The sequence below is a fragment of the Letharia lupina genome, assembly GCF_014066315.1.
Source record: "Letharia lupina isolate WasteWater1 chromosome Unknown contig_8, whole genome shotgun sequence".
Taxonomy (NCBI): Eukaryota; Fungi; Ascomycota; class Lecanoromycetes; order Lecanorales; family Parmeliaceae; genus Letharia; species Letharia lupina.
The window spans coordinates 1,614,428-1,642,331 of record NW_023502977.1 but is presented as its reverse complement, the minus strand read 5'-3'; the positions used below and the strand labels follow the sequence as shown (position 1 = coordinate 1,642,331).

Genomic DNA, 27,904 nt, shown 5'->3' with positions numbered 1-27,904 from the left:
ATGGCTGCTCGCGGGTCCATGTATCGAGGCGTGTGGCTGTTCCTCTTGAGCTCTGCAGCCCTCGCCCTTCGCTACGATCCACAGCAAGTGCTGTATAATCTTAATACTAATGAAACCGCCACGGATCCCCTCGACTATTGGGGGATATGGGAGAACCATACCTTCAACCCGTCGCCCTCCAACTGGCGAATGCCCATGTACACTCTCATGCTAGATCGCTTTGCCAACGGAGACCCCACCAATGACGACGCCAACGGCACACAGTACGAGCACGATCTTACCCAGACTCAGTTGCGCCATGGAGGAGATATATCCGGGCTGAAGGACAGTCTTGATTATCTACAAGGAATGGGTATAAGGGTCAGTGGTTCTGGTCGATTTCCATGGCTCCAACGTAACTGCTGATACACGAGCTACAGTCTCTGTACATTGCCGGCAGTCCACATATCAATCAGCCATGGGAATCCGATGGCTACAGTCCTCTAGACTTGACAGTCCTCGATCATCATTTCGGCACCATCCAGCAGTGGCAAGACGCTATTGCCGAAATCCATTCGCGAGGCATGTACGTGGTTATGGACAACACCATGTCTACGTAAGTCACCCCTATGGCTTGCCCCGGACTCTAAAAATCTTTACTCACGGTCCCGTACTATAGTTTGGGCGATCTCATCGGCTTCGAAGGCTACCTCAATATTTCCACCCCCTTCGATCGATTCGAACACAACGCGCTATGGAAGTCGGAGCGAAGGTACAACGATTTCAATTTTGGGAACAATGAGTTAAACACCTGCGAATACCCAAGGTTCTATGGGGACGATGGCCATGAAGTCTTGAACTTGACGCAAGAGCTGGTGGGATGCCGCGACAGTGAATTCGACCAGTACGGCGAGATTGGAGCCTTCGGCAATTATCCGGAATGGCAACGCCAAATATCAAAGTTCGCATACGTTCAGGACCGCTTGCGCGAGTGGCGACCGGATGTACGGGCGAAGATTGAGCACTTTGCATGTATCACTCTGGGCATGTTGGATCTGGACGGTTATCGTATGGACAAAGGCCTCATGCTAACGCTTGATGCCGTGGGCAACTGGTCAAGCTCAATGCGAACGTGTGCGAAAGCACTCGGAAAAGAGAACTTCTACATATCCGGCGAAGTTGTTGCAGGGAACGCCTTTGGGGCGGACTACATTGGTCGAGGCAGGACGCCCGATAATTACGTGCACAATGTCACCCAAGCTGTGACAATGACCAATGCTTCTGAGAACGACAAATACTTTATTCGTGATGTAGGCCAGAACGCCTTTGACGGCGCAGCTTTCCATTATACGGTCTACCGCTTCTTGAGTCGAATATTAGGGTACGTCCACCCTTCTGCCAGGTAACGATTAGTCGCTAACATCATCCGAAGTATGGATGGTAGCTTTGAAGCCCAAGGGGACCCACCTGTGGATTGGGCCTCTTTTTGGAAATCCCTTTTACAGACAAACGATATGCAGAATGCATACACTGGGGAATTTGACCCAAGGCACATGTTCGGAGTCACTAATCAGGATGTGTTCCGCTGGCCAGGCATCGGGGGCGGTACACAGAAACAGTTGCTGGGCTTCTACATGACCACGTTACTCCTGCCTGGAATTCCGACTTTGTACTGGGGCGAAGAGCAAAATTTCTACGTCCTGGACAGCACCGCATCCAACTATGTCTTTGGAAGGTCTCCAATGACTTCAGCACAAGCATGGATGATGCACGGTTGCTACAAAGTTGGAAACTCGAAGTACTATGACTTCCCCTCGGATGCCATTATCTACGGATGCGAAGATAATACTATCCCCTTAGACCATCGAGATCCTTCCGCTGCGATTCGAAATATTATCAAGGCTACCTATCAGATGCGGGAGAGTTATCCCATACTCAATGATGGTTTCTATCTCGCTCAGCTTTCGAAGCAGACTCATGACGTTTATCTACCAGGGAGCCAAGGACCTGGGCCCAAGAGAACTCCGACAGAGATAGGTTTATGGAGCTTCGAACGAGGGAACTTTGAAGGTCTTCAAAATATGACTCAGACGGCCTGGCTAGTGTACATGAACGAGCAAATCAATACAACCTATACCTTCAACTGCGTCGATCCGAGCTCCGCCCTGCTGGCACCTTTTGAGATAGGGACGACCGTCAAAAATCTGTATTACCCTTATGAGGAATACACGCTGGAGAATTCTACCGCCCATATTGGTAAGTGCAGATTCGTACGTATAGAGTCGGACAAGTCACCTATGTTGCATATTTTCCTTATGAGGAATATGTTCGTCGCTGGCCTGCAATGACCTCCTCAATTCTTCTGTCAATGACTTGACTTCTTTCTGCACCGGTTAGTGTCTTGGCAGATCATCTGCTTTGGCTAACAATGCGTCCTCATAGGCAACGATACCACTCAACCATTCGCCGGCTGCCTTTCCCAGATCAGCTTCACACCCTGGGGCTTCAAAGCATTGATCCCAAAGGATGAGTTCATAGTTCCTGGACCTGTCATCACCAAGTTTCTTCCAGGGCACGACTATCGTATGACCTCTGCGGACACCGTCCCATTCGAGATTCATTTCTCGCAGCCAATGGATTGCGATCAAATCACCAACACCATTCAGATCAACTCCACCACTGAGAATGGTGACGTGCCACAAGTAGACATGAGCAAAGTGCAGTGCCGCAATATATCCGCCGTGGAGGCAGATCATTCTCCATGGTGTGGGGGTGTAGATACGACTTTTATTTACGCTGCCAGCCTGGTCAATGTGACTGACGGAATACATCAAATCAGTGTCAATAACGTCACTAACGCTAATGGAACCGTGTCTACAGGGGTAAGTCATCCTGCTTCAGCTCTGATGTGCATTTACTAACCCTCGACTCAAGAGTTTCGATCATTTCTTGCTACGTATTGGTCAGGATGACAATCCAATGGTCTTCGTTGGTTCCGCGAATTACAGTTCGAGCTTGCTCTCGGCGAATAGCAAGAACAACTACACCATTTCGCACAAAGCTGCTGGCGCGGATCAATTCCGTTACTCTCTGAACTTTGGTACGACATATAGCGACTGGCAGCCGTATGGAAACGGCGGAAACACCACTATCGGCCCGAAAGTCTGGTCAGGGACGAAGCTCCAGGAGTGGATTGGGGAGCATGTCATTGTCCAGTACTGGAGTCGTTTGGCTGGTAGCAGTGATCATTGGCAAGAGGGCGATACCGACCAACCCTCAAATACCACGCGGCGCTTCCCTCACTTGTTCGTGCACGGCACATTCAATCAGTATGGCTATGACGCAGGCCTTCCTAATGAAATGACGCAAGACAAAGATGGTCTCTGGAGATTCAACTTCATGGCCGAATGGCCTTCAAATGTATCACTCAACGCATGGGGAATGAATCCAGACGGCCAGCCAGACCAAACTAGGAACTACGGTGATATTGATGGAGACTTTATACTGGATCGAATCCCTCCACTCTCGCTCATTCAAAACCAAATCAACATAACCGAGGCTCCACCATCACCGTATCTAGTCAACCAAATCGTACTCAACGACGGCAGTATGCGATATGAACTTGTGGGTGTAGGTAATCGGTGGTCACAGCTGGCTCTCTACATCTTGCTTTGGATCATTCCAATTCTCACCGGAGCGACTGGTGTCTATGTTTTCATCAAATCCTTCTACCGCGTCAAGTTCAACGAGATAGGTGTCATGGAAGAAAAGAGTATGGTTCCGTTGGCCGTTCGACGCAAGTTCAAGCCCTTGGTAAATTTGAGACTCGGAAGATCGAATCAATACGTCGAGCAGCCTCAATCCGCTTCCGCCATGGTCTCAAGAGAAATCCTTCCCATGCCCAGCACACCCGGCCAGGTTCAGGCTCCGCCTGTGTTCCCCACCGATGAAAATAGGCGAACCGTTCTCATCGCGACCATGGAGTATGACATCGAAGACTGGGGTCTCAAGGTCAAAATTGGAGGCCTCGGTGTCATGGCGCAGTTGATGGGGAAGAACCTCGCTCATCAGAATCTTATATGGGTTGTGCCGTGCGTTGGTGGTCTTGAGTTTCCAGTTGACACCGTGGGAGATCCTATCATCATTCACATTCTAGGAACCCCATACGAAGTTCAGGTCCAATACCACGTTCTCCGCAACATCACATACGTCCTCCTTGATGCCCCCATTTTCCGGCAACAGACGAAATCAGAGCCGTATCCACCTCGTATGGACGATTTAGACAGCGCTGTTTACTACTCGGCTTGGAATTCTTGCATTGCTGAAACGATTCGACGGTTTCCGATCGATCTGTATCATATTAACGACTACCACGGAGCAGTAGCGCCGTTACATTTATTGCCTGAGGTCATTCCTTGTGTGCTTTCATTACACAACGCAGAATTCCAAGGGTTGTGGCCCATGCGGAACCAAGCTGAACGCGAAGAGGTGTGCGCAGTGTACGATCTTGATCCGGCTGTCGTGCAAAAATACGTCCAATTCGGAGAAGTATTCAATCTATTACATGCGGCAGCCAGTTACCTTCGTGTTCATCAAAATGGTTTCGGAGCAGTGGGAGTTTCGGCCAAGTACGGGAAGCGCTCTTTTGCCCGGTACCCTATCCTCTGGGGTATTAAGGAAGTTGGGTCTCTTCCTAATCCTGACCCTACGGATACTGCCCCATGGAATAAGGAACAGGTCAAGACTGACACCATTGTGATCGACCAAGAACTTGAGAATGCGAAGCCAGATTTGAAACGGCAGGCTCAAGAATGGGCTGGGCTGAAGCAGGACCCGAGTGCAGATCTCTTCGTCTTCGTTGGTCGATGGTCCCAACAGAAAGGTGTCGACTTGATCGCTGATTGTTTTCCTTCCGTAATGGAGAACAACCCCCAAGTGCAACTGATCTGTGTAGGGCCGGTCATCGATTTGTACGGCAAATTTGCCGCGATCAAGCTGGCTCGAATGATGGAGGTCTACCCAGGACGAGTATACTCGAAACCAGAATTCACGGCTCTACCACCATACATTTTCAGTGGGGCTGATTTCGCGTTGATGCCATCTCGAGATGAACCGTTTGGACTGGTAGCCGTGGAATTTGGCCGCAAAGGTGCATTGTGTGTGGGAGCAAGAGTTGGAGGATTAGGACAGATGCCTGGCTGGTGGTTTACCATTGAGTCGACAACGACAAAACATCTCATACAGCAATTCAAGATCGCTATCCAAGGTGCTTTGTCATCAAAACCAGATGTCCGTGCTATCATGAGGGCTCGCGCTGCAAAGCAACGGTTTCCAGTCGCGCAGTGGGTCGAGGATCTCGAGAAACTCCAATCTACCGCTATCGACATTGTCCACAAGAAAGAAGCGAAGAATGCTCGACAGAGCCGCTTCAATACCCCAGGCAACACCACACCGACAATTTCACGAAAAGCAACACCTGGGCAGTCCCGAAATCCTTCAAGAGCTCCAAGTCCAAATCGAGGCCGGTCGAGGACCCCAGCGCAGTCTCAAAACGCTAGCCGAAACGTCAGTAGAGCTGGCAGTCCAGTCAGGGCCGAATCACCTCCTCCATTGCCTAATGGGGGTCTTGGCCACAAATATGGACCAGGCCACCGGAAAAAGCTGCGTAGGAAGCGCGGTAGCGGTGCTCCGAGTATCGCCCCTGTGTCTGAATTTGAAGACGATTCTAGCGCTGACGAAGAGGTTTCGAGGACACCTCGGCGATTGTCAAGGAACCGCATGTCTGAATTCAACCCCCTTCAGCTGATAACATCTCAGGTGCCTCTTCCGAATGCACCTTTTGCTCCCTCTGGTCTCTCAACACCTCAAAGACACTCCATGATAGGCACTCCACTGGCCGAAGATTGGCTTGCCGACTCACCGCGCCTGACCAAGAATCCTAACATTTCGTTGTTGAGCTTGCCCGGTGTGAAGGGTGAGGACACTGGCAAAAAGTCCGACTACAACCTGGAGCACGTTAGCCCTTTCTTCACGGATCCAAAGAAGGAATACACAGAAGCGTTCGAGGTGAAGCTTGCAAAGCTCAATGGCAAAACATCCGAGGACCAGCTGTGTATTGAAGAATACCTCGTCAAGAGCGAAAAGGCCTGGTATGGGAGAATGCGCATGGCGGAGATGGGCAAGTCTCGACAAAGTAGTCCAGCACCCTCGGTGTTCAAAATGGACCGCCATCTCTCTGTTTCACCAACTCCCTTCCAACAGTCTCCTGCAGGCTCAATTTTCGAGGGGAGCAACTTGGGACCAAAAGATGATTTCAGGAGTGAATCCCGACTGGATAACCGGGATTCAAGAGCAGACACCATAGATGAGTTTCTTTTGGGAGAGAACTACACCCCGCCTACTGGCCTGAGGCATTATCTGCGGGTCCGTTTCCCCTTCTCTGAGTGGCCAATGTACTCCGTCCTCCTCGCCTTCGGCCAGATCATCGCGGCCAACTCTTACCAAATTACACTTCTTACTGGCACCGTTGGTGAAGCCGCTTCCAAACTCTACGTCATCGCTTCGATATACCTCGTGGCATCCATAATGTGGTGGTTCCTCTACAGGCGATTGCAAACCGTCTACGTTCTCTCCATCCCCTTTATCTTCTATGGTTTCGCGTTCCTCTTCATCGGCCTCGCACCTTTCGGCCCCACTGTTGCCGGGAGGGGATGGATCCAAAACGTCGCTACGGGCCTTTACGCCGTTGGATCCGCTTCTGGCTCTGTCTATTTCGCTGTCAATTTCGGAGATGAGGGTGGTGCGCCTGTTACTAGATGGGTTTACAGGGCATGCATCATTCAGGGCACGCAGCAGATTTACGTTGTGGCGCTGTGGTACTGGGGCTCCGCTTTGACCAAGTCATCTGCGCATGGGGCCACGGGCAGCTCCGCCGCAATGGCACCTACGAGAGTCATCATACCAATTGGTATCGTCCTCGCGTTTGTGATGTGGAGTGTCGGCTACGTACTCTTCTATGGTTTACCAAAGTATTACAGACAAGCACCGGGCAAGATTCCTTCCTTCTACACTTCCCTGTTCAGAAGGAAGATCATCATCGTATGTCTCCCCGTCCTTTCCCTACTCAAAGAGAAACCCTTGCTGATCATCTTCCAGTGGTTCTTCGTCGTAATCATAATCCAAAACTACTGGCTCTCGGCACCGTACGGTCGCAACTGGCTCTACCTCTGGTCCTCCCAGCACGTCCCGGCCTGGTCCATCGCCATCCTCGTGGTCTTCTTCTTCATCGGCGTCTGGGCCGCCCTCCTATACGTCTTTGCCATCCTCTCCACATCTCACTCATGGGTCTTGCCAATCTTCGCCATGGGTCTAGGCGCCCCGCGCTGGGCCCAGATGCTTTGGGGAACATCAAACATCGGTCTCTACCTCCCCTGGGCCGGTGGCCCGGCTGCGTCCGCGATCGCGGGCAGGAGTCTGTGGCTTTGGCTTGGTGTCCTTGACTCCGTGCAGGGAGTCGGGTTCGGCATGATACTCCTGCAAACCTTGACGCGCTTCCACGTCTTCTTCACGCTCATCGCGGCACAAGTTCTCGGTTCCCTTGCTACCATCCTAGCAAGAGCTACCGCACCCGATAAGATCGGCCCTGGCGACGTCTTTCCCGATTTTTCGGCCGGCGCGATGCCGGGACTCGGCAAAGCGTGGTTTTGGGTGGCACTGCTGATGAACTTGGCGGTGCCGGTTGGATTTTTTATGTTTTTTAGGAAAGAGCAGTTGAGTAAGCCCTGATCGAGGAGCTGCTCCTCTCCGAACCGAATATTCATTTCTCTGTTGGAATAGTTGATCTGGTGGGAGTTGTATGATACCACCTAGATCTGTCAAATTGTCATCATGTCTTGTTGCGTTGGCGCGTTCTAGCGGCATCCGTTTTGGAAAGATGTATCCAGAGGCGAAATTTTGGTGTCTCGATAATGTTTAGATATGTCCATAGATTCTCTTCGGCTGCAGAAGCATAGAAACGATTGGAACACGCTTTCCTGAAAGGACACGTTCCCTCTAATCCAGTGTGACTCTGCGTCACTATGATCTCAGACGAGCTGTTCGGCGGTGTTTTGGAACCAGACTGGATGCACATTATGGCCCACACTGCGGTCCCCGTGAGTTGCATATCGCTTTCCCTATGACCCTCCCTGCGTAGACGGGCTCAACATGCAGCCCATTCGCCATGCAGACGCGTCGACACACGCTCAGTGCTTGGAATCAAAATCCTCGTCTTCCTTACCGACGTTAGCGCTCAGATCGTGGGGAACGGAGACCATCGAAGCCAGGCCGTCAAAGGAGACATCCGCCATCCACGATCTCTACACGACGGCTACGAGCAAAGCCGTCAACCGCCCGACCGCCAAGACTGAAACCACCCCTTCCGACGGAGACGAACCGGCACTGTAGGAACGGGAAGAGTACGGCCGAAGTAGTGTCCAGAAAGGGCAAGTTTCGGTGCCCGATGAAATCCACCACGCTTTTCAAGAGGCGATCCGAGCTCGCACCTGGATCATAATCCTTTCCCAGTCCGTTGAATTCGCAGAAAACGAGAACACTCGCTCTCAGCACCGTTCCAACACAGTGTCGGGACCTGAATCCCATTTACAAACTGCCCCATCGCTGACCCGATCAGCCCCCGTCGCATCCGCAGGACTCGTTGCGGCTCCTGCGGAACTGCCCCGAACGCCAGACCAGACGCCGTCCCCGCCGCTGCATTACCCCATCGGCTCCTGAAACCGCTTTCGAACCGCAACCCGTGCCGTCCCCAGATCTCGGCCCACCGGCCTTCGAAAGCCCGCCCGGGTGGCGAAAAGACGAGGTTGAGCGAAAGCGCTGGGGTCGAAGATGATCCGATGGAGGGTAGTTTCGTGGTGCGAGGTCTCTCATACGAGTGAGCTGCCACATACGGTCAGCAGCGGACTGTCGTTGTGGCTGGCGGATTGTTGTTAGGGAAATGGTTTCCAGAGTTGGAGGTATCGGGGGAACGGGCTGCTGTATGCTCCATGGCTTTCTTGCCGGCAGCTTGGCTCACAGGATGCTGCAGACCGGCACATACGCCATAACTCTGGCGTTGGGACCTTTTCGACCGTGCTGGGTATCGATAATGCTAGCCACGCGGACCTGGTCTACTATTCGATCATCGTCCGGATCTAGCGTACGATGATGAGATCAGCTTCAGGACATCTCGATCTTCAAATCCGGACACGGGCTCCAGACGCCATGGCGGGCGATCCTTGGTTTTCAGGTTCGGACGGGTGTTGATAAACAATCGACAAAAATTCCAAGCTTCGAAAAGGCGACGGACTACTCCACCGCTCAGCGTGGAACTTCAGACGGAAATCGCATCGAATTCCTTACAGAACGTACGGCGTCTCGACAGCCCCGGAGGGACGATACAATCGTCCTTGAACTCGGACATGAACACTGGTTGCTGAAGGCAGAGCACACCTATTACGACCGATGTTATATTCGGCCTCCAGGTCATGGTCGAGTCGTCCAAGGGTCACACGTTTCCCACAGACGCCACCGTAGAGACTGCGAGTTGCCGAATCGAAGCACTATGGTGTAGGATTCGCCGTAGACGCCAAGAAAAGCGTGTCTGATACCGTAGATAATCGACCACCACTGTCTCTGGACGCATGCCTGCCCAACCGCAATTGCCTCGAGGCTGCGCTCGCCATAGGATTGAAACCACTTGAAGACAACCTTACAGCTTCCACAGCGCACAAGAGCTTTGTTTGACCTCCACAGCCAAGTGCCGTGGGAAGCAGGGTCACAGATGCTGTCCCGGGCCAACAATGACGGCATGGTACCATTGCAACCGGTTTCGCAAGCCGGGCGCCGTCTCGCACCTCTACGGTTGCTTATGGCGGCTGGACGTTATCGGAATAGATTCGGTGTTGCTGGAAGAGGGGGGCGAGATGCTGGGAATGTAGGGTTTCCAGGTTGCACCGCCAGAGCGTGACTGCTTCGACACACAGATGGGCCATGGGCTAACTGCGTAGGGAATCGACTGGGTTTTGGAGAATTCGGGTAGGGTTGAAAAAAGGTTTGTCGGACAGTATTCAAACTGGGGAAACAGGTATATGTAATCAAGTATGTCTGTTTAATGGATCTTGGGTGTGCGCTTTGTGAACGGGACTGGGAGTCCTGATGGAAATCGATCGGGCAAAACCGGGTTTGGAGGGGGGTCCATACCATGCAATAGCGCACATGATGGTATTTCTGGGTTCGGAGGAGAAGAGAGATGGTTGGAGAATGCAAAAGGGAAGGAAAAGGTTCTTACCTTAGGGATGTAGGTAAAACCGCCGCTATATTTCGGTCCGCGATGGAAGGGAAGGTGCCGCTCCCGGGGCCTGATCCGAGACCGAATCCCGCCTCGTCCCCCCGAGCCTGAGAGGCCCCAACGGCTTCCTGCTCTTTCTCGTCTGATTTGTGGAACTTCCGCCGCGCAAGATGTCTCGAGAGAAAATTACTGGCGAATGATTAAACTTCTTCCACAAGGTCTAAGTCCTGGCCAAAACGCTAAATCTACCGACTCGGAGACGGACGGGGTGGATTATGTACAGCTAATGGCAACCACTTCACACCCTTCGCAAAAGATCCGTCACATGAATGGTCTGTCACACCCTGACAAGACTTCTCCAAAGCCTCCGATCGATCGTGCAAGCGACATCCAATGCTAGTGGGTTCGCGGCTGGCATGGGGGTGGCGAGGGCGAAGGTGGTGGTGGCTAGGAGGGTGGAAGTGAGGGTGAGGCGGGTGATGGAGAACATGGTGGATGGAAGGAAGGGAGGGACGGTTGTTGGTAGGTAGGAAGGTAGGTAAAGACTGTCTGTGGCAAGGGGTCGACGGAGGGCCGGGAGGGTTAGGTAAAGACTGGGCTGAGAGCGCTGGGTCGTTTCTGCAGGAGTGACTATTGAGGATGAAGAGGAAGAGAGGGAAAGGGAGAGGCTTTTGTATTCGGAGTGAGGGAATCGTACAAAGGTCGTTGCAGGGTTTGAACAGCAATGATCATCGTATCTAAAATACTCGCTTCGCTCATATAGGGTAAGGTTGATTAAGACTTCTCAATAGAATTGGCGCTTCAGGATTTGCTTTGTCCTCGAAAGTCCCTTGTTGACCGTGGTACTGACATGTTTCTGGAGAAGATTCTGGGTTGCATCAGATCTCGACTGCCACGCGGACACTATCGACCATCTTCTGTAATCTCCAAGGAAATGAAGAGATCAACATCCCAACATCTGGTCCGTGCTCATTATGTGCTCCAAGCGATGACGAGGTATGGGTGACATTATCTCATTACACTTTTTTACTCTCTTTTTTCGAAGGATTGAGCTGAACAGCAAGATATTCGAACATATCCTTCCTGTAAGCGGGTTAGCGTCTCTCCAGCGCGGATCGTTTTCATTGGTCGCTTCAGTCATCCAATATGCACTTCGCTGGAGGCAACTGCCACCGACAAATTGAGTGCACCTTGTAATATTTTGTATGTATATGAATGAATCGCACATCTATCATTTTACGTACGTATCTCGCATCGTGAAACATTCTTAGGGGTTGGTTCTTTCACTTTGATTCGCATTGTATTTCTGTTGAATTCTTTTTCGTCGCCGCCTGTATCTGGCAGAGAAGCATTTAGCGTCAGCAAGGGAGTGCTTACCTGTATCTAGCTGCACGGCGAGATACTTCATTCGTCTTCCGTTACACACTTGGACGAACCTTGGCGGCTGTGGTTGTGGACTATCCAAGATCTAAATTGGAATCTAGAACAACGTGTGTCTCGGATGGATTGCAGCGAGATATTGGAGCTTGTCCAGTGTTCGAGCCGCCCTGCCGCACAGATACCTGAAGACGAGGTATCTAGCCAGCTATGAGGACAGGAGTGGCAGGGTTGCATACCTTTGAGTGGAGTTGAAAGGTTTTAAAATCTAGCAGGGAAGGGGGAAAGAAAGGAAATCTGCTCAACTAGGAGTGAAACTTCTAGGAACGTAGCTAATTCGAGGCTTCATACAGACTTGAAAGGACAGATGGAAGAGTACTGTCCCATTGAACGCCGTGCAACAGTGAGCGTGGATACACAAAGCATCGGGTCTCTCTTAGGTGCACGACTGGCCGCTTGAAACATTATCGAAATTTGCCCTTGTGGAAATGGTCCAATTACCAAACCTTTGACCAAGCTCAAACGAAAGCGAAAGCGAAAATCTTTCCAAAAACAGCCAATGGGCCAACAGCTTCCCAAAAATAAATGAAGAAGAGTCGATCTGAACTTACAGTGTCCCTGCATCCGCATACCACCATACATCATTCACAGAGGCAGCGTCAGGCAGTGTTGAACAGCACAACAACCCAAACACATCTCCATCACCTCGGCAGCGGTATAACTCATCCACGGTTTCCCCCCACACTCCGGGATCGGACACGCGGGGTCCTGCCTCGCCTTCCGAAAATAATCCACATACACCCTCCGCCCATTCACCCTGCTGACATGAGTGAAGAACAAATCATTCTTCCACGGCACAGCCCTGCAATGTAAAGTCATCAACGTCTCCCGCCGACAACCCACACACGACCATCCCCCATCGAGCCTCTCATAGCACTCGCAACCCTTCCGCGCCGCCGCGTCACGGAAGAACGCCAGACTGTGCGTCTTGCACAACACGGCCGCGGCCGACGCGATCCGGCTCGTCTCGTCCCGGCATTCCTGGATGCGGTAATCGTCCCTGCATTCTTCGCACACGTGGTGGGGCCCGTCGTGCGGATCGCAGAGGGTGAGTGGAGGCCAATACCCATCGGGTTGACGCAGGGGAGGTAGTAGTCCCTCCGGTCGAGGGGGATGGTCGCGCCAGTAGCCCTCGCACTCGTTCATTCGGAGAGGGTCGAGGGAGGTGTTGGGGCATGTGCGTGCACTGGTCATCGGCGGCAGGAGATCTTCGCTGCATCGGGCTCTTTGGAGGTTCCGTCTCTGGACGGTGGCGCTGATGGGGGTGGGGATGCCGGCGTCGTACATGGCGGTTAGGTCGCCGCGGTTGATGTTTGACATTATGCTGTTCTGGATGGGGACGACGTTGGCCATTACGTACTCTATGTTAGCGTAGGGGTTAGTCATGTTGGATGATGGATTTTGATAAGCTGTCAGATGGGAGTTTGGGGGGAACCGAAGGTGTGGGTGTGGCAGGTTTTTGCGAGTTATGGACAGGCTGGTGCATCTGATAGAGACTGACTGTCGAAGTCCATTGACGGCCATGGAGAAAATGGTCGCTTTGTCGTCCGTCGCTCGCCTCTTTTGACAGCATCTCAGTGGACGTTGTTCTGGTCCTTGGAAAAACAAGCCCAACTCCTTTCGCGCTTTATCTTATTGATGTTATTTTTGAGTAACGCACAAGCACCCTTTGTTCTGTTAAAAAAGGTCCGATCTTCTTTCAGCCATGAACTCGTGACAAGACCATACCGACCAAGACCACATCTCATTGTCTTCGCGAGCGTATGCCGTGACAAGCTCTGTCTCCCAACAACCACTACTATAGTTGCATCGAGGCCTTGTCGCACGACTCCCTATCCGCCCTTCCTCTCAAGTCGCTCCCAGCTACCTTCATCGCTAGCCTCACTCCCGGCCGCCGAACTCGCAGGCACAAAGTCCTGAGTATGCGCCCGGGCGGCTACTGCGCCGGCTTTGAGAGGGAGAAGTGTGAACACTTTGCCTGTCAAACCGTAAGCACGACCTGAGACAGACCCACCCACTCACAAAGATTGCACCCACCGTCACCATCCCGATGCACCACCCTCATCACATCATCCCTCTGATAAGTCAAAAACGTCCCGGAAAGAATCGCCTCGTACCCCCTCACCGCCCTGACCAACTCCCCACGCCGCCCCGCCGTCCCCGACTCTCCCCGGACCGAAAACGACGCCCGCGGCACCTTCAACGCCACCACCCGCCTCTCCTGCTTCGCCGCCCGCCCAGCGGCCGTCTCCCACGCAGCTTCGTCGTAAACCTCCCACCCGGCCTCCTCCCGCACCGCCTGCGCCGACGGTGACGGGAACGCATCATCGTCGTCATCACCCCCCCACCCCTCCTTCTCCACCTTCTCCCGCGTCATCGTCTCCTGCCACGCAAACCCCCACCCCTCTCCCTGCCCCCGACCGCCATCCCCTCGCTGCTGCTGCCGCTGCCGCAGGGTTTCCAACTTGCCCCTCAACTCCGCCGAGTCGAACGACCCGGTCGGACCGTTGCGGGGTCCTGGGGCGGTGTTTTCGGTGTTGGGGGAGGGGGGGGCTGAGGAGAGGGTGTCGTTCATGGTGGCGTCGGCGTCGGCGAAGTGCGTCCCGCGGACGTGGGCGGGTTCGAGGGCTTTGTGGGCTTCGAGGGCCCGGTAGGTGTCCATGTCCGTGTGGGTGTCGGAGTTCAATGCTGTTCTTGGGGGAGATGGGTTGGGGGTGGGTCTGGCGACGCGGGGGGGTTGGTCTTTGTTGTTGTTGTTGTCATCGTTGTCGTCTGGTGGTGGTGGGGAGGCTTTGGCTTTCCCTTTGGTTTTGCGGCGGGCTCCTTTCTCTTCTTTGGTTTTTTCTTCTTCTTCTTCTTCTTCGGCCTCGTCATGGTCAGTCTTCACTTTGTCCTCTTTCTCCGTCCAATCCGTAAGCCCTGAAGGGCTGCCGAGAGCAGTGTAAGCGGGTGGTGCGTCCTCAGGCTTGTCGAGATCCATGGGATCATCTCTCTTGCGGTCTTCTTCCATAACGTGGTTAGGGTAGTACACGGCAAACTCAGTCGGGACAGCCGATTCGGTGTGCTCGCTCGCAGCTTAAAGTTGTGAACACCGAAACAGTGATGTCTGAGGGACAAAGACAAAGTTGAAACACACATGTTGCAGCCTAGACTTCTGTGTTATCGAATAGGCGTAGAGTTCACGTACATGCACCCGGCGGGAGACATGTTCCGCCTGAGGTGACATTGAGCCTCGGTTGTTGGACAATCATCTTCGTCGGGGTGCTCAGGTGACCATGAACTTTCCCAAGGTTCTCCGAGCGTTGGATGTCAAGGTCTCACTTCTAAGTATATTATCTCAAGACTTGAGTGTTGGTGGAAGATGGGAGCTTGTTTAGAGTGTCAAGGGGCTGGAGAAGTGGTGCTCTTGTAGATTGCGAGATGCGCCCTTATAATCCTCGCCTTGCTGACCCAAAGCCTGGTCGGGTTTGAAATGGTCAGAAGTCCGCTGCTACAGTACATCTTACCCATAGGGCGAAAGTACTCTACTTGCGAGTTCACGACAGGAATAGTTAGTTCTCCTATGGAGGTGAGAAAGTCTCTGTCCAAAAGTCACTAGATCTCACATGCCATGCCCGAGCGAACCCAAAAAGCAACAGAGATCGCCCATCGATCACCAACAACAAGAAGAAACGACGGAGAGCTGGTAAATCCTCTCCTAGGACGATATATCGTTCGATAGTTCTGTTGTCGCTGCGAATGGGTCTGAGTGCCCAGAAGTCAAAGAAGTCATTGCAACCAGAAGTTGGACGTCCTGAAGGAATCAATGCGTCATTCGATCCCAAAATGGATAGACGCGCTCTCGACCGGAGTATCGAATGCCCGGCGACGAGACACAAGGAAGCGGGGTCGAATTTCTCAACGAAAATCAGACCTCAGGTTTTCTTCTTCTTCTTTTTCGTCTCTCGTCGCATCGCTAACCGAAGCAAAGAATGACCACCACATACCATACCACGGAGATGTTTGATATCACCGACGGTGGAGGTACTCTAGGCCTCCATAACCACTTACGCTTGTACGCGCTGTGGGCGAATTGAGTATTGATCTTAGCCGAGATTCAAAAGGTGCGCTTTAGAAGGAATTGTGACAGGTAACATACGTGTGCCCGACACATCAATGACGGCACTGCATGATCGATGCGAGCAAGGGTCGCTAGAACAATACAGCGACAGCGAGAAGTTGTTCTATCGCCTCACGAGTCTGTTATCCACAACAAATTTGGCCAGACACAGCGGTCTGAACGCTGGTGTATGTCATACGCCTATTACCATTGCACCCAGGTACTTGCCGTTGAAGCAGAGATCAGAGTCGACGTGCTAGCGTGGCAAAGTCACACACAAGATTATCAACTTCCATGGAGACACGACGATCAACAGTAATGGAGGAACTGTCATCGCAACTCCGGGCGGTGAAAGGCGTCGTCTACCAATTATTCTCGGCAAGCCAAGGGTGTTCTCGCTGTTGGTACAAGGTTGACAGATCTGAGATAGAAGTTCCAGCGCACGATCTGTCAACGAACACGACTGTCACCATTATCCTGCCAAGGGGCATACTGCTCCGAGCAACGAACCTTTGGGCCTAGCCGGGCTCCTATCTCAAACCCTTCCCAACGGCTTCCATACCCTTCACGCGCTAGCGGAAGCGCCGAGACGCTTCCCTCTCGATTCTTCGCAGGAGGCTGTCCTCCTTGAAGCATTTACCTTTCTTCACAACACTTCAATGCCGCCCAGGAGTTTCATCACGGTACCATGAGCACGTGCGTCGATCATGACGAAATTGGGGCGGCCATTGAAGCATGAGAACACCGTCTCGCGATACCCTGATTGCTCGTGTATCTGAGGACAGCCAGCCAGGTCACATCGAAAATGACGGTTACGGCGGAAATGGTACGGTAACACGCGGTCAAGGATGCGGAATTGGGAGTGAGGGGTGGCTTCCGGAGCTGACGGCGAGGTTGCCTGCGGCTCCTCGTTGAGGAAAAAACGGCATAGCAGAAAGCGACCCAAGAGCTTAGAGTTCGGGAGTTGTTGGCTCTCGAGCTGACGGCGTGGTGCGTGCAGCTCTTCCCTGATGAAATAGTCGTGCATCCAGCCTCCTATCAATCGAACATATTCGTCCCTGCACCAAAACAAAAAGCAAGTACTCTTTGTGAATCTCTTTGCCAGCACACCTCTTCGGTGCTGGTTCATGTGTCTCGTGGGTCCCATCACCGATGTTCTTAACAAGTCCTGCCAATTGATTCAGATGTTGCCGGACAAGGACGGCAACCACCCCGAGTGGCGTGACGTATTCTCTTTATAACCAGCTCTCGACGAACCCGATGGCGGCATCAATTTCAGTCTTTACATCCAGTAGCCGTTTCTTTCCAGCACAAGTAGGCAAATCACAGGAGTCTCACAAGGTTCTCAATCTCTTCTTCCAGCCTTCCAACATCATTTGCGATTGCTGCCTCTGCAGAGTTCAGCACGGGCATGTTGTGGATTGATCCTATATGAGTTAGCCAGTCAATCACTCTCTGGACGTAATAGGAGAGGATTGAAGAAGGATTCACCTGTCAACGTAGTAGCTGTTCACGTAGTTCAGACACAGCAGGTAGCTGGGAAGCTTTGTTCCCTCATAAGCGCAGTCATAAAGCGATTAATGCTCCCTATTTCCCCGGCTAGCATTAGGTCCTGTGCGGACATTAACGGCACGACAATGTAACGAGAACTCAGCGATAATTGAAAAGGGAGACTACAGGCATAGGGTGCATACTGTACGGTAAGTCAATGGATTGGCTGTTTTTAAAGCAGAGTGGTGCATTTAAAGATGGGAATATATCTCTTGTCTCTTGCTGAGTAAGCTCGTCACCAAACTTTTCACGAAGCGTCCTAATCCAATCATAACCATAGCTTGAAGAAATAAGTATATACTACGTCAAAATATGAAAATCGATCTTTTGCTGCATCCTCGTAATCCCTTCGGGCCAGCGTTGCCTGTTGGTACGGTCGCTATCCCCGCGCACGGCCGTTGGGAGCTATTGAATTGTTACCAATGTCCCATGCTTGCCCTGAGTATATCTCTACGTGGTGGAAGGTCATTTGGCGCCTCAGCCTCCTGCACTCCTGCTTCTGGTGTTTCCGCCTTATCTCTAAAATATATGTCCAAGCCACGTCGCATATTAAACCCTGCCTAGCAGGCTTCGGTGATAATGGTGGCCACAGAGGATTACAGCCAGTTGCGGGTTTGAGAACTAATCAATCAATTCTTAAGATCCAGGCATTGCCAGTGCTTTTAGCGCCGAAAGCACGGGGTGCGTGAGGTATGCGACTGAAGTTGCAACAGTAATGGATGCTCCTAGCCCGGCACAGCTCGGGAAGGTACAACCGAAGGGGAGATCCGCTGTTACGACGCTACTGAGGAGGATGGCTACTCACGAAGAGGTCTAAATCTTCGTGGAAAGGTAAGCCTTTATTGGCTGGGCTTCACGGTTCTCAATCCAAGACTCGGCCGTGGACGGGGTCGTACCATTAGTGTGGCAGGTTGGTGAGTTACGAGTCCCTCATATCCGCAAGACCCAGGGAAGTATGGATGGAGCTGCATCGCTCCAGGAGGGTTGACTTGGTTTCCATCCTCGCAATAGCTGCCCGGCCCCACTCCATTTCTGGGCCCGGACTGCGTCGAATCGTAGCCATTGCTGTGCGTAAAGCGAAGAAGGCTCTCCTGGGGCCTAGCAGGCCCGTGGTTCGGTTGAGGCAGTAAGGCAACGAGCGTGCGATATCGATTGCTAGAGTCATACGTTGTTCTTCGCTGTGTTGGTCCTCTGTGCGTTGGGCCATTGAGGTCAGCATGAGAGACGCAGTAGGATCTGTAGCGGTAGAGTCGGCACGAGCTTTGCGATTGGTTAATAAGATGATTTGGCATATAGTAGCGATCTCACTGCTGAGAACAAGCTTCAGGGCCCAGAGAGTGACGGTATTGCTTGCCACCATGAGGTTTGGATAACAAAGCAACGGAAGCCCTCCTGGGCCCGAGTCCGCGAATTCTCGTTGAGCTATGGTAAAGGTAGATGGTGGTGTCGGCCAATACGAAGGCGATGGTGAACTGGTAAGGAATTCATCATACCATTTTTCTAGTTCGGTATGCATATCGAGGGCGAGTTGTAGGCAATGTGACAGTGTCGAGATGCTGGTACCGACGCTAGCAAGGTTTGCGTCATCAAATTCTTGCAATAGTCTCGCCAAAGCAAAGCCTTCGTCGAATAATCGAGAATGTGTACTATTTGAAGTCTCGTCCCAGGGTCGGACTAGCCATCTCCCATCTGCAAGGACTGACGTCCTGCGGTATTCTAGGCATGATAGCATCTGTGAAAGCTAGTCAATCCTGGCCTATTAGAATGGAAATGACATTTGCATTTACCATTGAAGAGCGAATGTCTTCCAACATCTCCTGCCCAAAGGGGAAATGCGAAGGTTGAGGTCCCCGCATAGAGATCAGCTTTTCTAAACCAGACATGTGTCTATCCCATGCCTGCATTGAAGCTAGGGCTGACTCTGTTCCGAAGAGCTTTTAGAGGTCAGCAAGAAAATCACGCTATTATCTGGAAGAGGAAGAGCAGGTTTGAAATAAACTCGCCTCATAAAGTGCCAAGACGAAGCTGGCTGCAAGTGTCTCATCGTGCCATACTGTAACTTCAGATTGGAGAGCTTTTCGAAGTTGTTGTAAAGCACTCCCATAGCAATTTGCACCTTGAAAAGCCAGTCTGTCATCCTTACACAAGCGTCCTATTGTGGTCATAGATATGGCTTTGAGGGATAGGTGCAGTGCCTCTCCAGGGTTCTGGAGGCCTATTGCTTGCTGAAGCCAACCACTCTTTGCGTAGCCAACTTGAACACAATCGTCCGCTGGCAAGTATCTCTGGAAAAAGAGGGCTACGATTTGGCTCTCAAAGGCTGGCGTAGCAGAGAGTTGGAAAAGCATGCGATTGTCTTCTGAATTTGCTAAGGCTGCGGGGATCAGCCTCCAATCGTTGACGGAGACAACAGTTTGCTCCGAACTTGGAAAGGTAATATATTTCGCTTCATCTAGCCTATGCCGCTTTTCAGGGCCTCGTGCAGTGCGGTTGAGGAAGACCGGGTAGCGTTCGTATCCCTCGCATGTTCTTCCGCCCTTGGTACACCGAGCGCAAGACGGCACCTCTTGATCACACTGACTTATACTTTAGTCATCAATATTTGGCAAAGAGTTTCTGGTTACTAACGAGAACTTTGCGCCTCCTGCAGGTGGTGCAGCCTTTGGACCTGCCGGGAATTCCAGGCATCACTAACGGCTAATCGATTGCACGAATTCCCTTTACTCTCGTAATCTCTGCAACCTTCTTCGTGCTCCAAACGGCTAATGCCTATGTGAAGTCAGTTGCCGGTCGGGGTGCACGCTGCGTCAACTACTTTTGCTTTTTCCTGGGACTGATAGGGATGTAGATAACCATAGAGATGTCGGATGGAGAAAGGTGTATAGAGACTTTGCAAAACTTTGGGAGGTTATTGTGAATCCTCATGCGGTCGACATTTTCCAATTTGTCCGGGGCTAATGAAGATACTTTCCGAGGCCGCTATACCCGTTCAGGGTGCCAAGCTGCGAGATAAACAAGTACGATACGGACTAAGATATTAATGTAAGGTACGGACTACGGAGGTCGAAAAAGCAAAAGTCCTGGACGCCAAGACTCCTGTATCAAGGACTCAATGCCCCTATCCTACCCGCAAACCAAAGTCCGAAGTCCACCAAAGCTCATTTCATGCGCCCTCAGAAGATAATCATAAACTAGCATCTACCACTAATCTTACAGGCTTGCTGTCCGACGGCAGAACTATGGCTGGTGCTAGCGCTGTCCACTGTCCAGGACTTTTGGTGCCGACCTCTACACCACGAGTCTTGGCAACTCCTACCTTACCTATAAAGTACATAGGAAACGCTCCTAGACACTCCTGATTGAAACTCCAATCCACCAACTTTCTCCTTTCACATCATACCATACTATTTTCTGCCGACCCCCATTCAACGAAGACAGAGAAAATGGCCCCCCTCAACATCGTCATCGTCGGCGCAGGCACCGCCGGCCCCGCCGCAGCCATCGGCCTCGCAGGCAACGGCCACCGCGTCACCATCTACGAGCGCTCAACGACCGGCCAAGAAGTCGGCTACGCTTTCAGGCTCACGCCAAACTCCGATCGCTGTCCGAAGCACCTCGGCATCGACACCGTCGGTGGTGGCGCCGTGGCGGCCAACAGGGCCCGCATATTCAACTCACACGGCGAGCTGCTCAGAGAGGCGAACGAGAATACAGATCCGGAGATGGCGAAGAAGGCCACTTCGGTCTTCGCTTATCGTCCCCAGCTCGTGAAACAATTGATGGACGCTGCGCTCTCAAGCGGCGTCCAAATCGAAACCGGCGTCAAAGTCACCTCGGTGGATGTCGACAACACAAGTCTCACGCTCGATAGCGGGGCGACGGTCTCCGCAGATCTCATCATCGGCGCAGACGGCGTCCACTCCGCGATTCGTCCGGCCATCATCGATTGCACCAAACACTTCCCGAAACGCACCGCCAATCAAAATGCAATCCGCTTCATGCTCCCCAGATCTGTTGTCCAGAACGACCCAACCATGTCCTCCTTGGTCAGTGACGAACTGACCATGTTCTCCTGGATCGAAGGCTCCATCATCAACATCGTCTACCCCGTGGACCACGGCAAGCTCTTCAACGTGACTATAAACCACCCGGCCCATTTATCCGATAAGGAAGCCGACAAAGAGCAAGACAATGCGACTGCGACCTCGTACAACCACAAAGTTTCTTTTGAGACCGTTCGCGACGTCCACAAGGGATGGGACCCGCGCGCTATCCGGTTGCTGGAACTGGCAGACCCGGAAGGGTTCCGCATCTGGCAGCTGATGGATATGGATGAGCTTCCGCGGTGCAGCAGGAATTATACCGCGTTGCTGGGGGATGCGTGTCACCCGGTCCTGCCGCATAGTTTCTCGGGCGCGTCGATGGCGATTGAAGACGCCATCACGCTTTCTGAGTTTCTCGAGAGGGACGTGGAGAGGAAGGAGATTCCGGGACTGTTGAAGTTGTGTGAGGACGTGAGAAAGCCGAGAGTGGCGAGGGTGAGGGAGAGGGCGAGGCAAACTGCGGAGGGGACTGGGGGTGAGGGGAGGGCGGAGTACATGCAGTTCTTGGCCGGGCATGATGCGGTGCAATTTGCGAAGGAGAGGCTGGCGGAGTATAAGAGGAAGCGGTCGCAGATGAGGACTGGGAAGCAAGAGGAACAGACGCAGCTTTGATAGGAGTTGAGAGCAAGACTCGATCAACAGATACAATAATAGAAAACATTGCGAAATTGCACGTCTGAGCCAGAACAACAATCGGCTCTTCACTCCAATATTGATCGAGCACAACTCATCTTCCTCGGTTCCGACCGGCGACCCAATCTCAACAACCGCCTGTGAAGCTTTATTACCGCCGTAAAAGGAAATCTCCTACTCCAACATATCACTACCTTTCAAACGTGCCGTCATACAACGTTGCAAACCCCTCCCTACGCCAAAGCTCGTCGTTCCGAAGACCCAGTCAACTTCCACCGCCCTCCTCCACCCGCTTCGCCCGTCTTTCCGAAATCCATCCTCGCAGAAGGCGAAACCCCAACCCACGCTCAACGCTCTCCGATCTCAAGAAAACCCCAAGCGTCTTCGAGGCTCGCTCACCGTTTTCGCACCCGAGCCAATGCTGCTACAAGCCGACGATCGGCTGCTCCTTCTTCCGCTCCGCGCCATCCTGCATCGAAGGGGGCTTGGAAACCAGATCTGGAGGCCAGCCTTGGTAGCGTTGGCGGGCCGTACGTGATTCAACGTCTGCTATCGGCGAACGCTGATCCGTCCTTCAGCAGGCGAGACGTTGGACCGGTGATAGTTACGCCGGCAGGAAGACGGCAACAGGTGGGTGATGCTTTGCCTTGGGAATTTTCCGCTCGAGGACCGCACGTAGCCCATAGCCCGTCGCGCCAAGAGGGTTGCCAGCCATAGCAGAAATATGAATGGTATGATCAGTATCAACGAAGGATGCGAGGTACTGCCTAGATTGGAGAAGGGGGATGCATCGCTATTAGCTATCATAAGAGTTAATTATTTAATTATTAAAGTATCAGAGTAAAGCTCTTACGAGTAAGATAACGATAAAATAAAAATTAATATCTGAGCTAGCGAAGGATAGTATTAATTATAATTATTTTTTAATATTTTTTTAATTACTATAATATTAATATAATCTTCTTCTTTAATCTTCTTTTAATTATCTTATTATTTATATTCTATTAAAAATAAAAGAAAAGATTATTAAATATATTATATATAATTAATATACTTATAATAAATTTTAATAATTATTTTAATTCTTTTAATATCTTTAAATTTTAATAATTAATATTTATATATAATATAAAGAAAAAAAAGTAAAATATAATAAAAAATTATTAATTAAAAATTATTAATAAGTAAATAAAGTAATTTTAAAAAAGTTAAATTTTTTTTAAATTTTTTTTTAATAATATTAAAAAATAAGATATAAGTATAAGAGATTAAAAGATTTATCGATATCTTTATATTATAATAATAATTATATGTAAAGACTTATAAATTAAATTCATAGAGTTAGATTTTTCATTTTTCTAAGTTAAATAAAGTTAAATTTTTCTAAGTTAAATGAAATTTTAGCCCTAGCCCTAAGTCAAATCAAACTCTAATCGCTTACTATACGTTTTTAATCTATTTTTATTACTACGAAATTAATAAAGAAGATAAAAGCTCTAATTCTAAATTAAATCGAACTTTACTTACTTTCTATATAATAAATAATCTACTTTTATTACTATAGATCGCTAATTAATTATATTCTTATTTAAAAAAGTAGTATCTATTTAATAATCTTATTTTTAATATATCTCGTTAATTAAATAGATTATCTTCTTAGTAGATCGTCTAAAATTATAATTAATAGATTAATTTTACTAATAACTTAACTTAAGATTATATATAATTAATTATAGATAAAGATCTCGAAATATAGATATAAATTAATCTACTATAATAATTAACTTTAGAATTTATTAATTATTATACTGAAAGCTAATTAAATTAAGAATTAAATATATTAAAAGAAAGTATATAAATCGTTTAAATTAGGCGAAGCTAGAGAAATACGTAATATATAATATATAATATTATTATATTCGCTTTTAAGAATATAATAATTAAATATCTTAAACTCAATATACTTAACTTATAAATATATTCTATTATATAAATTTATATATTACTTTAAATTTCTTAATAGTATTATTATATAATTCTATTTTAACTTTAAATAATAAGATAAAAGCGAGATTAATTCGAAGATGTTTATTATTTTAGTAAATAGAAGAAAGCTATCTTTCTTATTAACGACTTAATTTCTACTATTATAAACGATCTTAATCTTAGAGAACTTATTAAAAACTTAACTATTAAATCGAGCGATATTCTTATTAAGAATATAAAGAATTATTTTAAATATATAGAAATTAGCTATTCGATATAAGTTAAGATTATTATAAATAATATTAATTAATTAAATAATAAAGTCGTTTAATAATTACTCGATAGACTAATTAATAACTTCTTATTCTTTAAAGCTTATTAAGATATTATTACTTATATCTAATAATCTTTAAGCGAATTTCTTTATATTAATTCGACTTTAATTAGTTAAATTAAAGTTTTAAAGTCTTATATTTTCTATTAATCTAAGAATTTAAATATAGTTTTGAAAATAAAACGTTTTTAACGTAATTTAAATAATATAATCTAATTTAATATTCTTAATAATTAAAAAAATTTAATAAAAGTTATTATAGAAGTATATAACTATATTATTAAAAGAAGTAAAATTCTTTTAAATATCTTAAAGTATATAATTAATAATCTCGATATCGTAGCGATTTTATATAGAGATCTTATTTTAGAAAATAAGCTTAATCGCCTTTAATAATTAAGCTAAATTAGACTTTATTAATATATTATAATTAGACTAAATAATAGTATTAAGAGAAATCTTAAAGTAAGAATAAGTAATAATATTATTTTAAAGAAGAATAGAGGTAATATTAGATAAAGCTATAGTAATAACTATCTTAAAATTATTTCGTATTTTTTATAATACGATATTCTAAAGTATAATTTTATTAATATCTTTATAATTATTAAGAAAAAAGAGTTAATTATTAAAATAAAAGATCGCGTTTTAAATAGCGTTAGCTATAATAATTTAATTATTATTAAAATTCGCTTATATTTAATTCTAGATATTAATTCGATAACTATATATTTCGCGTAGAAGTTAATTTTATTTATTAATATAATACTATTTATAATCTTACTAGATCGCGAATAAATTAAAGTTAATAATAAAGCTAATATTCTTTATAGAGCTAATATTTTTTTTAAGCGAATTTAAATTAAATAAAGATAGAAGTCTTCGATAATAATTTATTTATATTATATACTATTTAATAAAGAGAGAGTATAATATTAAGTCTAAAGGATATAAATAAGATTATTAAATAATCTAAATAAAGAATAATAAATATTAATTAAGAAATATATATAAAGTGCGAGTAAAGAATTAAATTATTTATAGATAAAAAAAGAAAAAATATATCTAGCGCGAAAAGTTTTAATAATTAAAAAAAGAATACTATATTAAAAAAAGTCGCGATATTTTAAAATTATTATTAACGCGATAATCTTTTTATTCTATAACTTAAAATACTTTAACTTATTAAAAAAATTATTAAGGAAAAATATATTTAACGCGAAAAGTTTTAATATATAAAAAAAGAAATATTATATTAAAAAAAGTTATAATATTTTAATATTATTATTAGCGCGATAAGCTATTTATATTATACTTAAAGTATTTCTATTTAATAAAAAAGAAATTATCTATATATCTTAATTTATAATTATTTTATAAATTTAGAGAATTATCGAGTTTATATTATAATAGAATTATTATAAAGAGATCTTATAAGTAGTATTTGTTGAAATGTGGCCCCCGCGCATCCCAGCCACCATGTTTTCGGCCTCCGCGCATCCCAGCCACCATGTTTTCCAGCCACCTGATTTTGTACTGTATTTAGGACCTGGCCCCGGAGAGGTTTTGGAGAATCAATCCGTCTGTTCTGCACATCACATACCTGAAATTCTAACAGGTTATGAGCCCGGTTCTGACGCTGCTATCATACCTCGCTGCTACCATATTGTCTTACTACCACATCGCCTACTACCGTACCTCGCTACCACCATGTCTCAACGCGCTATTCTCGACCTATCCTTCAAGTCACCTATTCGCCAACTACATGAGGGCAACTATTCCGAATGGCTTGTGGATATACGTGCCCTGCTACGTAAACAGAAGCTATGGAAGTATACTCAAGAGACCCCCCCCGAGTCACTAACCGTGGCAGCCCTAGCCAAGTGGAAAGAATCCTCTACAGAAGCTGCCGACGTCATGACACCTACCGTTAGCGGCCCTGTCAAGCAACGGCTTACCATTGACGAATTCAACTGTGGTTTTCTGATGCTATCTCGATTAATCACACTCTACCGACCCACGGGTGACGGCGAATTCATGCGACTTACCAAAGAATTCTACACTCTGAAGTACACCAGCTTCGAAACGATGTCCGAATACCTTACCCATATCAAGCTACTCGAAGAACGAATTGCCGCTACGAACGTCATCCTTACCCCTGATAAGCAGACTATTCTTTGTCTCTCCATGTCGCTCCCCGAACATCTCCAATACTTGACTAAGATTTGGGACGTTATACCGGATATGACTGCTGAAAAAGCACGTAATATGCTTCTAGAAGAGGAGAGGAAGGGAGAAAGACCAAAATTTCCGGAGGAAGAAGAGAAAGTGGCATTTGCGGCTGCGGCTGTTGGGGGAAGGGCTGGTAAGCCCCCATGTAAGACGTGTGAGAGGCTACATGGACCGGTGTGTTGGACTGAACGTCCTGATTTGGCCCCGGAATGGTATTAATAGCAGGGTGGTGTCAAGCGGAAGCGTATCGAGTCAGGGGAGGCTTAGGCTGCGATAGCCTATTCGTTCTAAGGCTGGAATGGCCTGTTTTTTTTTGTTGAAAGGCTGGAATGGCCTGTTTGTTGTTGAAAGGCTGGAATGGCCTGTTTGTTGTTGAAGGCTGGAATGGCCTGTTTGTTGTTGAAAGGCTGGAATGGCCTGTTTGTTGTTGAAAGGCTGGAATGGCCTCTTGTTGAAAGGCTGGAATGGCCTGTTGTTGTTTTAGGCTGGAATGGCCTTCATCGTTGATGGGAGTTGTGTATAGCTTCATTTCTTGTTGGGTGGACTGGGAGCGTGGCTGCAGGGGAGTGTTGAAATGTGGCCCCCGCGCATCCCAGCCACCATGTTTTCGGCCTCCGCGCATCCCAGCCACCATGTTTTCCAGCCACCTGATTTTGTACTGTATTTAGGACCTGGCCCCGGAGAGGTTTTGGAGAATCAATCCGTCTGTTCTGCACATCACATACCTGAAATTCTAACAGTATTCTCTCTTTTAGATCGCTGCTTTATTTAATATTTAATTTTATTTAATATTATTATAAAATAAGCCTCTTACTATATAGATATTGTAGTAGAAAAGAAGAATATTATTATCTACTATACGTAAGTCTTTAAAGAATATAGAATTTAATATATTTAGAAGAAGGTATTATAGATAGAAGAGCTCTCTAGCGTTTAAATTAATATAATATATCTTTATAATAATATCTCTACGCCTCTAATATAGACTTTATTTAGATATATCTTACTTATTCTTTTTTTAGATATATTATATTAATAAATTAATATAAAAGAGATTTTTTACTTATCTTCTCTATTAATATTATTAATTTAATTAAAAGAAGACTATTAGCTTAATCTAACGTTTATATTTTATACTAATTATATAAGATAAATTATTATTATTATTAAATATTATATCTTATTAATTTAAAAGATAAATAAATAATTATTTAATAGAAGGATTA

General features: G+C 47.7%; 6 protein-coding genes across 6 annotated transcripts; 3 read left to right on the top strand and 3 right to left on the bottom strand.

Annotated features, from left to right (window-relative positions):
• On the top strand, positions 1-8,424 carry HO133_010309 (uncharacterized protein; the record flags this gene model as incomplete). Its single annotated transcript, XM_037301163.1, has 7 exons — positions 1-360; positions 420-595; positions 659-1,360; positions 1,412-2,235; positions 2,422-2,861; positions 2,914-7,753; positions 8,174-8,424. The coding sequence occupies 7 exons, from the start codon at positions 1-3 to the stop codon at positions 8,422-8,424; spliced, it is 7,593 nt and encodes a 2,530-aa protein (XP_037153980.1).
• A 4,217-nt stretch (positions 8,425-12,641) lies between these two features.
• Positions 12,642-13,126, bottom strand: HO133_010308 (uncharacterized protein; the record flags this gene model as incomplete). The annotated part of the gene is given in 2 exon segments (XM_037301162.1): positions 12,642-12,740; positions 12,758-13,126. The coding sequence occupies 2 exon segments, from the start codon at positions 13,124-13,126 to the stop codon at positions 12,642-12,644; spliced, it is 468 nt and encodes a 155-aa protein (XP_037153979.1).
• Positions 13,127-13,572: 446 nt separating this feature from the next.
• HO133_010307 (uncharacterized protein) lies at positions 13,573-14,750 on the bottom strand (the record flags this gene model as incomplete). Its single annotated transcript, XM_037301161.1, has 2 exons — positions 13,573-13,718; positions 13,778-14,750. The coding sequence occupies 2 exons, from the start codon at positions 14,748-14,750 to the stop codon at positions 13,573-13,575; spliced, it is 1,119 nt and encodes a 372-aa protein (XP_037153978.1).
• Positions 14,751-18,309: 3,559 nt separating this feature from the next.
• On the bottom strand, positions 18,310-19,527 carry HO133_010306 (uncharacterized protein; the record flags this gene model as incomplete). Its single annotated transcript, XM_037301160.1, has 2 exons — positions 18,310-19,096; positions 19,445-19,527. 2 exons carry the CDS (start codon positions 19,525-19,527, stop codon positions 18,310-18,312), a joined length of 870 nt encoding a protein of 289 aa, XP_037153977.1.
• A 1,306-nt stretch (positions 19,528-20,833) lies between these two features.
• HO133_010305 (uncharacterized protein) lies at positions 20,834-22,105 on the top strand (the record flags this gene model as incomplete). Its single annotated transcript, XM_037301159.1, has 1 exon — positions 20,834-22,105. The coding sequence occupies one exon, from the start codon at positions 20,834-20,836 to the stop codon at positions 22,103-22,105; it is 1,272 nt and encodes a 423-aa protein (XP_037153976.1).
• Positions 22,106-26,156: 4,051 nt separating this feature from the next.
• On the top strand, positions 26,157-26,897 carry HO133_010304 (uncharacterized protein; the record flags this gene model as incomplete). Its single annotated transcript, XM_037301158.1, has 1 exon — positions 26,157-26,897. One exon carries the CDS (start codon positions 26,157-26,159, stop codon positions 26,895-26,897), a length of 741 nt encoding a protein of 246 aa, XP_037153975.1.
• Between the last annotated feature and the right edge of the window lie 1,007 nt (positions 26,898-27,904).